Source organism: Macrobrachium nipponense, chromosome 45, assembly GCF_015104395.2.
Source record: "Macrobrachium nipponense isolate FS-2020 chromosome 45, ASM1510439v2, whole genome shotgun sequence".
NCBI lineage: Eukaryota > Metazoa > Arthropoda > Malacostraca > Decapoda > Palaemonidae > Macrobrachium > Macrobrachium nipponense.
This window is the reverse complement of record NC_061105.1, coordinates 40,300,963-40,312,855: the sequence shown is the minus strand read 5'-3', so window position 1 is coordinate 40,312,855 and position 11,893 is coordinate 40,300,963. Positions and strand designations below refer to the sequence as shown.

Sequence of the window (11,893 nt, the reverse complement as noted above, 5' to 3'; positions counted from 1 at the left end):
TATATATATGTGTGTGTGTGTGTGTGTGTGTGTGCGTGTGTGTATACATATATATGTGTGTATATATATATATATATATATATATATATATATATATATATATATATATATATATATACAGTGGTACCTCGACATACGAAAGGCTCAACTTACGAAAAACTCGAGATACGAAAGCAAATACGAAAAATTTTACGACTCTACATACGAAAATTGCTCAAGTTACGAAAGGTTGTTGCTGTAAAGTCCCGAGATTCGCACGGACCACCGAGAACAATTTTAAAATTTACGCACCGCACAACTGAGTAAAACTCACCACCATCCTCCCGCTCTCCCATTGGTTCCTGATGCTAGTCACCCCATAAGATCCTGCTCTCCTATTGGTCAGCATCTACCCCTTGTGCTTTATGTATTCTATAGGTAAAAGGATGCTGTAAATTGAAAACTTATTCATGCAATACATTTAATAAAAAAAAATCCTTAGGTAAAGATAGAATAAAGAATAGAAATGAATGGTTATTATACTGTTTGGTAGTTTCAGTAGTTGAAGAGAGATAATGAAAATTTATGGCTTACTGTGTACTAGGAAAAGTGATTGCTTGGCGATCGTTCGATACTCGTAAGTGCTGGATGTAAACAGAAGTTTGGAAGCTTTTTTTTGTTTGTTTATTATATTTAATGGTTACTTAATAATTATTTGAAATTAGTACATGCAATAGATTTAATAAAAAAATTGTGAATTAGATATCATAAAATATAAAATAAATCAGACTGCTATCATCGAAGCCAACAAATACGTATTTTTAGAATTCTTCTTCTGTTTTAATATTACGTTACGTATATGTTTCATCATAGCTGTCAGTAACTCGTTATCTCCATTAGGTAAAGATAGAATAAAGAATAGAAATGAATGGTTATTATACTGTTTGGTAGTTTCATTAGTTGAAGAGAGATACTAATGCATATTTATGGCTTACTGTGTCCTAGGAAAAGTGATTGCTTGGTGTTCGTTCGGTACTCGTAAGAGCTGAATGTAAACAAACGATTGGAAGGTATGTTTTTTTTTTTGTGTGTATTACAGTTAATGATTAATTAATAATATTTTTGAAATGAGTATACTGATAATTTATACATTTTATTGGCATATTCTAGCTTTTAGCTTCTTAGGTTTAGATGTCAGAATCAGACTAGGATACAGTAGCAACCACTAACATAGGCTAGGCTTATTGCTAAGGGACATATGCTAAAGAGTTTATATATGCAGTAAAAAAGGGGTTGAACATTACATGCAGTTGAATATTGTTCAAAGTATGTACAGTATTTTGCCTTTTTGGAGTCATATTTCTTCTGTCGGATCGGCGTCGTAACCCTAGAACATGTGTTGTAGGCCTGGAAATATAATTTACTTGGGTGTTTTTGTAGGGCTTGGAACGGATTAGGCATTTTACATGTAAAATGCGGTTCAAGATACAACAAACTCATGATACGAAGGCCGCCTCGGAAACGGATTAATTTCGTATCTCGAGGTACCACTGTAATATAATATATATATATATATATATATATATATATATATATATATATATATATATATATATATATGTATATATTTGTATATATATGTATATACTATATGTATATATAAATATATAGACAGACAGATAAATAGACAGATAAATCAACAAATAAATAACCTCCTAGAACATCTTCCAGCGACAAATCACAAATGACAAATCATTCTAAGCTTTTACGCAGACTGGGGCATTTATAAACACACGCGAATGTACAGCACATGTGCACACAGTTCACAGCCTCAAACTTACGCAGGACAGAAAGGGCGATGGAGGCAACCAAAGGCGTCGGGGAGTTGGTGAGGGAGGGATGCATCGCCCTGCAGGAGAACTGCTGGCCGTCGTCCTCGGCTTCAGGCGTCATGAACAGGTGACTGACGACGCTCCAGCTGCGCCCGTTGGGTGAGGTCTCGAGCCTCTCCATGTGCAGCTCTGGCGGAGATTGGCAGAGGATGATAGATGATGCTCATCAAATAGATTATGTTCAGGTTCTGTGGTCAGAGATGTGAATAATAGCCAGAGTATAAGGCCACGACGGGGAAAGTAGGGCAACGGAGTGCTAGATCTTTCACCTTCACTCTGTGGCATTTTAGAGCAAACCCTTTGTTTGAAAATGTCTGGGTGAAGGCGAAAGATCTTGTGCTCTGTTGTGTCACTTTCCTCTGTTTCTGTTTGTTGTACAACAAGTTGCTGTTCTCAGGAAGAAAAGAGAAACGATGGAATTCTGCAAGACCTTTCGACTTTTTTCCTTCAGAAGTCGGAAGACCTTGCAGACATCCTTCGATTCCTCATTCCTCCGTGGAATCTTGTCTTTATTTATATATCATCACGTTCCATATTTTCATGATTTAGTTATACCTATATATATATATATATATATATATATATATATATATATATATATATAGATATAATATATATATATATGTATGTAGTGTCGTGTGTGTTGTGTTTAAATATCACTCATACCTTGATCGAACAAGACTCCGTTCCTGTACCAGGCTGACAGAAGGGGCTGGCCGACCGTCCTTGACGACGCATTCGAGCTGGAGGGTCTGCCCCTGAATCCTTCCACCGTCTCTTCTCTGTCCCCCTTGACGATGATGCTCGACGAGCCACTGGCGAGAGAGATAGATTCGTAATCTACGTTAGTCAGTGGGTTCTGTGACAGAGTGATTCTGTGCTACACCAGAGCATTCTGTAGGTAAAGTAGAGTGTAGGGAAATGTACTTGTACTAAAGAAATGCACTGTAGTACAGTATTTGTAGAAGTGGTCAGTGAACAAGGAAGGAAATAGTTTTTTATAGTTTTAGTTTAGTACAGCATGGTAGAGTTTATGGCAGGAATGTCTACTGTAGGACACAGTGCAACCCTGTTCTGGACAGGATATCATAGCGATTCTGCTTTACAGTGTAGCTCAGTGCAGAGTATCTCAGTAGAATATACTGCAGTCCAGCACAGTACGGTACTGTGCAGTCTAGAACGAGTTACAATACAGAATAATATAGTGCAGCACAGTCGTGTATTGAAGTAAAACTACTTCATTTTACTACTTGGAAGCAGATAAGGGTAAAACATTTGTAGGATAACGTTGTACAGGTAGTATAACTGAGAACACACAACACCAAGCAGCAGTCGAGCCATGGCTTAGGGCTTTTACATTCATTGCTACAGCCTAGGCTACATAGGATAATACCTTTGTACAATACAGCTTAACGAGAAAACCATATCATTGTATATCAATATACGGCACTTTATAAACATATCGGGGAATTTATCATTGATGCATAAATATGTTTCTTTCATCCAAAGGACAATAAATTCTAAGAAAAACTGGCAGTATTGTTGAATGAAATCGTATGCTACGCGCCACAGTTAATTATGTAGTGGTCCCCGAACCATATCACTGACTTTAGTGAAGAGCATGATCGCGGTTGTTTTACAAGCAATGCCCCAGTCAGGCTGGGCATTCATTAACATCCTCGCACCCTTTTTTTTTTTCCTCTTTCTAGAAGTCTTTCTCCAAATCATTGCTGTCATCATAACTTTCTCGTTCTCATTTCAGAGTGCGAAAAAAAAGAAGTTGGACAATTTTGCATCGTAATTAAAAAGAAAGACGAGAAAAGTTTACGAATCAGGACTGCTTGGTCCAAAATTACTTCTTTTTAAGGACAACTTTTCGCGACACAATTTTCGCGCAGTGTTCGTTTCTTTCTACTTGCGTTTTTCGCTCTTGAATTTCTGCTTTTCGTCAACGACTCGATTTTGTAAATAAAAGTTAGATTTTAGTCGGATCCCAGTAAATAGAAAATAAAGGGTTAATGAATGATTTTTTTTTTTTTTTTTGTCACAACTGAACGTTTTGTGGGGTTGAAACTCTTTCCTCCGAGAGCAAATCACTTTTACGTTCCGCCAATTTCGTGGATTAGGACCTCATCTGGGATCCGGAAAATTCATATTTTCCAATATAGTTTCTGGTTGATTGCAAGAGATGGAGATTAAGAGAGGACTATTTTCCTCATCTATATTTGTCGCTTCTTTTCATTGTTTTACTAATTTGCTGTAGCTTATGTGCCATGTATTATGTTTTTGCTTTTTTTTTTTGGAACAAAATTGTTTTTAGACATTTTCCATTTATTTTTCATTTATTTCGTTTTGTTAGGCCAGTCTGTAGTGAGAAATGAATATGATGGACGAATACGAAGAAATCTGGAATACTTTTTCCTGAGAGTCTTCCCTTTTTGAACAAGGTTTTGGTTCAAAAAATGTCCTAATCAATAAGAAATTTTCTGAATGGTCAAATGAGAACTGGAGAGTATTATGATGCGTTATGAATTTTAGCTGAAATATCCTTTAAATGGAAAAGTCTTACTGCATCTAAGTCTTAATTCTCCTATACTACGGTATTCAGTGATTTAGTAAGAATCTCTTGAAACCCACGAAACGAAGTCAAGTGAGCACACAAACGAACAAACAGAAAATCTTGGAAAGTGTTAACGACTACAAACAGAGAACATGCAAAACTCATGCAGAAGTATTTTTGATTGGCACGCGAAGTATATTTGATTTGCAAATAAGGTGTTGGGAATTTCAGGAGAAGATAAACAAAATGATTCCACCTGGTTTAGAGTCTTCATGCATTTCTTGGGAGAGACGCATTCGAACGTGGGGCGTCCCGAATGCAAGATTCTTTTTGAAATGTAAACGGAAACTACTCGTTTGGTGTGTGAATGCATAGAAGGAATTTTATGCACTGCTTCATCTTGCATTCACTCAGTCTCATTCCTTTTACTCATCCATTCAGTACCTCGCTGTTCAACATTCATCTACTCATTCGTATGATTTATTCTTTATCTCACTCTCCAATTCATTCATTCATTCATTAATTCATTCACTTCTTACTCATGCTTTTTATTCATTTACCTCGCTTTCCCTATTGGTTATTATTGATTCATTCATTCTGTCATTCATTCCGTACTTCTTACTCATATCGTCAATTCATTCATCATCTGCCACACCCTTCCATACATCCATACATCCATTCATTCCCTCATTCCCCTTTCCATTCACTATTCATCCATTGGACTAACCCATACAGGCAACGTTATAGCGGCTGCCCAGAGGGCACTGGTCGTGCCTGTGGGTCCCACTTGGCACTGGTACTCCCCGTCGTCCTCCAAGGTCGTGCCGTTGATCACCAGGTGGTGCTCGCCCTTCGCAGGATCTCCCAGGTAGGAGTATCGAGGGTAACCTGGAACTTCCCTCTCGAATCCTGGGGAGGAAGAGGAATGAAGGATAGGGAAGGGATTATTAAATCTGACTTCATGACGGGTTTCAGTGGGAGTGTTGACCAGTTCACGAAAATCCCCAGGAATTCCTTAATAATCTCAATAATTTAGTCCCTTCTTTAAAATTTACTGTAGAGGAAGAAAGAAATTGTAATTTGAATTTTCTTAATGTAACTGTCCATAGAAATGATAGAAATTTCACCTTTTTAGTCTTTCGAAAATCAACGAACATTGCCTCTTTTGTTCATTACTACTCCAATCACCATCAAAATGTTAAATTCTCTGTTTTTTTTTTTTTTTTTTTTTTTTTCTGGGATGTTCCTAAGGGCTTTACGTGTCTGTAGCCCACAGTTTATTGACGCTGAAATTAAAACTATTTATGATATTGCTTTGAAACTTAAATACCCAAGGACTTTTGTAGATGTGGCATGGAAAAGAGCTAGAAAAACATTTTATTCAACTAATGACAAACTTGAATTTAGTAAGCATAACATTCTAAAATTACCATCTGATGAAAGGTTTTTAGATATTCCTAGAATTTTAAAGCTTTTTAACATAAATGTTGTTTTCAGTAATATTAATGTCAAGAGTTTAGTAATAAAAAATTCTCCTAATGATCTTCCAGGTTGCATATATGAAATTCCTTGCAAAAAGTGTGATAAAGTCTATTACTGACAAATCGGCAAATCTCTGTCACAACGTCTCAAACAGCATCAATATTCTGTGAGAACTGGGCAAATATCGAATGCATTATTCTTACTAATGAGAAATTAATCATCCTATTAACTGGGTCAAGCAAAAGTCTTAATCCCATGTAATGACACAGTTAAAAGGAATATCATTGAATCTTGTTTCATCAAGTCAAATAATAGAAATGTTCTAAACTTAAGTCTTGGTTTATCTAAACTTGATGCTTTCATAATGAAAAAAGTTGTAGATAAATATATGCAACAAAATTAATATATTTCAGTTTTTACATGTTTGGTAAAAAACTGAAATATTAATTTATTTTTACAATTTTCGGCTTTAGGGTTCAAAATCTTGGTTTAGGTCTGTGACCGTGTGATATCCGATAATCCTGGATTATCTAATTTAATTTTTACCCTTTTGACAATTAACCATCTGGTATTCTTGATCTTGTTGTGTACCTAAGACCTTTCTCTACATTTGTATTTCAATATCTCCTTGACAATGTCTTAGTAAAGATGAAAGCGCTTGGATTTCTGACTATCATTCTCCTGTGGGATTTGCTTATTTATGAAGTCACGTGCATCTACTGTGATGATTTTAGATATATATATATATATATATATATATATATATATAATATATATCATATATATATATATATATATATATATATATATATATATAATAAATATCTATATCATATATATATATATATATATATATATATATATCTATATATCATATATATATATATATATATATTATATATATATATATATATATATACTATATATATATAGTTATATATATATATATATATATATAGATATATATATATATATATATATATATGATATATATATATATATATATATATATATATATATATATATATATATATATATATATATATATATATATATATATATATATATATATATATAGTTTGTGGTAAGTCTGAAATGTATATATGTATACATCACACTTTGATTACTCTTCGATATCAATTTGCATAAAAGTATTGGTACATGCTATTCCATGATTGAGTTGGCTTTCAGTTATAACCAAATATTACTAATTGACTGTGAAGGAAGTTGAATGTCGTTTCTCAGAGAGCAAATACCCTTTTACTTCGATACACTTAAAATATGATTAGTCAGATTTTATTTCACTGGATTCATTTCCATACTGGAGTGAGGCTCATTATTTTTTTCAAGCATTAATGAGTGTGTTCTTTGCAGAACGCTTCAGAATGAATGTCTGGAACCGCTTTCATGAAATGGTTTAAAGAAAATTTACAAAACTGGAATGAATTTACAGGCAATTGAAACAGTGAAATTCTGGACTTTGGTTTTTTCACAAAGGTAGGTAAAAAAAAAAAAAAAAAAAAAAATATATATATATATATATATATATATATATATATATATATATATATATATATATATATATATATATATATATACAAATACATATATATGTATATATATATATATATATATATATATATATATATATATATATACAAATACATATATATGATATATATATAATATATATATATATATATATATCAAATACATATATATGTATATATATATATATATATATATATATATATATATATATATATATATATATATAATGGAATGAAAGCGTTGAAGATACACTGTCAGTGACATATTTTTGGTAAATGCTTCTTGTCACCATCGATCTTGTTGCCTTTTCAGGAATTTTTGGTTTTAAGCCCTATCTTAGAGGCAGTGGCTTCCAGTGCTCAATCACTCTTGGAGACGCTCTACCTTATTCACACCAGGTCTAAGTGGCCTGTTTCCAAATCCTCAAACTACTTTTTCTCCCATAATGTTTATATTGTTGGTTAAGGTGTGTTCACATCGCCAACTCAAGGCACAAACATCACCAACTGGTTAAATAAAAAAAAAGCTATTTATTGGTAGTCCAAACCAGCGTTACAAATGATCATCAAGTATATATCAAACGGTTTTTTCTCATCTTCAACCTGTCTGTGACATTTATGTTTTGGCAACGTGTGTTGGTAACATGTTGGTGACACGAAGTGTTGTGTGAACTCATCCTTACTCTATGGGAGCAAGTTTTCGTATACTCATAAGTCACTTTGACTTACTCTCGGAAGTGAACTCACCGAGGGCGAAGCCGTCCTTCGTCCACTGGACCTTCCCCTGCTGGTTCCTGACGACGCACCTGAGGACGACGTCTTCCCCGAGGTTCACCTCGACGCTCTCGGGAACCACCACGAAGTGCTGCTCTTCTTGGTCGGCCGACCCTGGTGCTGATTAGGGGGGAGAGGGAGGGAGGGAATGAGCATGCAGCGAGGTAGTTTGGGTGCTACTTTGGTTTGCTATCTACGCGTCACCTACTCCGAGGTGGTATCGTGCATCTGATGTCTAGGTTCGTCCCTTACGACACTCCTGATTGGCTGTTGATAAGCCACTCACAGGGTTGGAAACTCTCAGTCTCTCGAGAGAGTTCACGTAGGCCGGATGTATGTTCCACTTCGCTGTTGATAAGCCAATCAGCCAATCAGGAGCGTCGTAAGGGACTGTCCTAGACATCAGATGTACGGGTGATGTGAACCTACTCTAGTACCAAACACCGTATGGTACTAAATGTAAAGTAGACGACCGCACGAAGATATCGTTAATGAAAGTAATTTTGTCGACCACGCAATATAGAAATGGGTGTTTGTATATAATACTTCGTTCCCGAGAGGCTAGTACTAAACACGGCGTCCCAAGGAGCTTCCGCCATGTTTAGTGCTACCACCTGGGAGTAGGTGACGCGTAGATAACTAGCCAAAGTAGCATCGGTAGCTTGTATAACAATTTACTTTATCATTTTTTTGTCGCATTCTAAGATAGTCTTGTTACTGCATAGCATAACATTGATCTAATTCGGTTTAACCCCTTTCAGTTTGAATCTTTTTAACATTGACGTAATAAACAATAATTATAAAAAAGGACAGGTGTACACAGTTGTATATTTAAAGATTTATTTCTAATCCAAAAGCAGCTGAAATTCTGACGTGGTTTTAGCAATAATTAGAAAAAAATAAATGGTGTTGTTTTATAATGGCGACAAGCAGTTGAAATCCTTGATTTAGTCGGAACACAGATAAAATCACTATTGGCTTTTAACAATAATCATACTCATATATACACACAATTTTGCCCAAACAATAACATCTTAAGAGTTTTTCTCTAAAATCGTCCCATGACAGAACTTTTCCTCCTAATACTGACGATTCGATGGCGCCTACTTGCTCTCCTTCTTGTGCAATTGGCTAAGTTTATCGTCTGCCTCTTCCTTATTCCACTGCACTTTGCAGAATTGTCTGCCGAGTTTGTTTCTTCGTTTGTTTGCTGGAGTTTTGTCTTCCGGAGTTTGTTTGCTGGCTTCGTTCAGAGCAATTTTCCTCCCGGGCTTCATAAAACGTCTCCGGGTGAGGGACGGTTTACAACTCGAATAAACGTCGGAAAGTTTCGCTTGTTCAAATGAAATGAAAAAAAAAAAAAAAAAAAACACAAGATATGTTTGTGTAATTGATATTTCTGAAGAGGAGTTGGCCCCCAGGACTCTCTCCTCTCTCTCTCTCTCTCTCTCTCTCTCTCTCTCATCGACGCGCGCATGCGCGCACGCAAACACATGCAGAGACTTTTCTCTTCCTCCGTCGAGACAAGACTCAAAATTTATGCAGTATATTTACATAGATGAAGTGCCTCGTGGAATCTCTCTCTCTCTCTCTCTCTCTCTCTCTCTCTCTCTCTCTCGCTGAGTGAGCCAGTGGTAGCACAACTCTGAGTTCCTTTCTTCATCTCCCATTCTGTTCTGAGAAATGGGAGCTCGGAATCCTTCTGCATTTTTCGTTACCGTGAACGCCACTGTTCCGCTTGGGCGGTGTTCATGTCCTGTGTCCATTTCCGAGAAGAAGAAGCAGCAGCCAGAGGAGACTGAGGGTTTTAGTTGGTCGATCTTTAGTTGCTTTATTCTGTTCTCGAAAATAAGTTGATGCCCTTTCTATGACGAGTTTCTTTGGTTATTGTTTTTTTTCTGCCTTTTGTCTTTTGTCGTTTTTTATATGACTTGTAAAGATTTCTAGTTATATACTGAAAAGCATTTGGAAATTAAAACCATATTTGTCAACAAATTCTTGAGTTTAAAGTATTTAGCTTGAAGCGTGGAAATTGGATTTTGAGGATGCGAAGCAGTTTTGGGAGGGGATGGGCGCCCGGGTTGGATAATGAATGCAAAATGACTCATCTCTGGAAACAAGTTTTCCTCACTGTATAATTTGCTTTGATCAAAATGAACATTTACTATTACATCGTGTATCAGAATAGAATAAAATCATCTTTTGCGTGATATAGTTTTTACATTCAAAGACAAGTATACAATTCGTACAGATAGTTTTTGTAGGTAAAATTTAGTCGTGATAGTTAGGAGCCAAAAGTCTTTGGCCTTTTCCTTTATCGTGATTCCGTTCCCAGACCCAACAACAGATGGAACAGAATAACAGAAAACTCCTTTTACTGAAACACTTGGTAACAGTGTAAAAATCACCCCATTTTGAGTGTAAAATGCTATAGTACCAATATTGTGGAAGTTCTCGTTTACTCAAGTTTTTCCTTTAAAAGCCACTATATACTTATAGAATGTGACATGATGAAAGCTAATGCCTGCGATTCCACTCTGTACAAAGTTTTAAAAACTTCATCCAATGAGCCGAGATAGATTGATTTCAACATCTGTCAGGACTAATATTTATTAATGATTCAAATATCTCTCATTCTATGTCATTTCTATGTAACTTCAAACAGGATCACTCCAGTTTAATTTCCATTCAGTAGTATGGAATAGGCCTTGAAAAAAATCATCTTGTACTTTTCGTAGCAGATCTCGTGAAGTCTTTGTTCAGACTGCATATAATCTATTTTTACTCTCTTACTTTTTACCTTTAGTTTCAACATAAAAGTATAAAATATTTCTGGAAAATATTTTTGCATGCGATATTAACATTTCACAGCAGCTGAAAAACGTTCATTAAGAAAATATATAGTTCCTTGTGAAACAGAGGAAGAGCAGATTCCAGAGTGCATAAACAACACTTCAAGAATCACCTTCAAGGAAGAAGAGGAACGAAAGACACTAAAAAAAGAAAGAAAAAATTCCCAGGAACAATAAGAAGAAGAAGGAGAAACATCCTACTTAGGATTTTAATGATGTTATCTGGCGCCCCGAGGAACAATAGCCAGGAACCAGACGCCAGAAACAAAGATCGTTGTGGCACGAGCCATTTGTTGTAAACAGAAGAATTTTCTCTCTCTCTCTCTCTCTCTCTCTCTCTCTCTCTCTCTCTCTCTCTCTCATTACATGTCTTACGTCTTCACGCTCTGCAGCCACACACACACACACACACACTCACACACACTTCATCCTCTTCTGTGTTGTCTCAAGTGCTGAGTACTGCGAAATAACTTCCGAAATAGTTATATTATTGTAATGCTCTCCTTTTTTTTCAAGAAAAAACTTTATCATCTGAGTTTTGTGTAGAAGTCGCCTTATAGTTTATGCTTTTATTTCTTCGCCTTCCTTTTTTTAATAAACGGTTTTCTATAGATATATTCCGTTTTGGAAAATTGTTCCGTATATCATCTTGTGTTTCCCGTAAGTTTGTGTTTGTATTTTTGAAGTATTGAAGGTTAATTAATGGAAATTCGTGGGTACCTTAGCAATGGCTATTTTCTGTTTTCACTTTAACTGGTTTTACACACCAATAACACACCGGCCCTCAAATAGGAGCGACATCAT

General features: G+C 35.5%; 1 protein-coding gene across 1 annotated transcript in view; it reads right to left on the bottom strand.

Moving 5' to 3' along the window:
* Nucleotides 1-11,893, bottom strand: part of LOC135214215 (nephrin-like) — a 66,672-nt gene that overhangs the window by 24,075 nt on the left and 30,704 nt on the right. Inside the window, exons 4-7 of the mRNA XM_064248279.1 lie at nt 8,193-8,357; nt 5,159-5,340; nt 2,538-2,730; nt 1,821-2,000 (exon numbers count right to left, since the gene is read on the bottom strand). Of these exons, the coding sequence (XP_064104349.1) occupies nt 1,821-2,000; nt 2,538-2,730; nt 5,159-5,340; nt 8,193-8,357 (720 nt within the window). The remainder of the gene's footprint in view (nt 1-1,820; nt 2,001-2,537; nt 2,731-5,158; nt 5,341-8,192; nt 8,358-11,893) is intronic.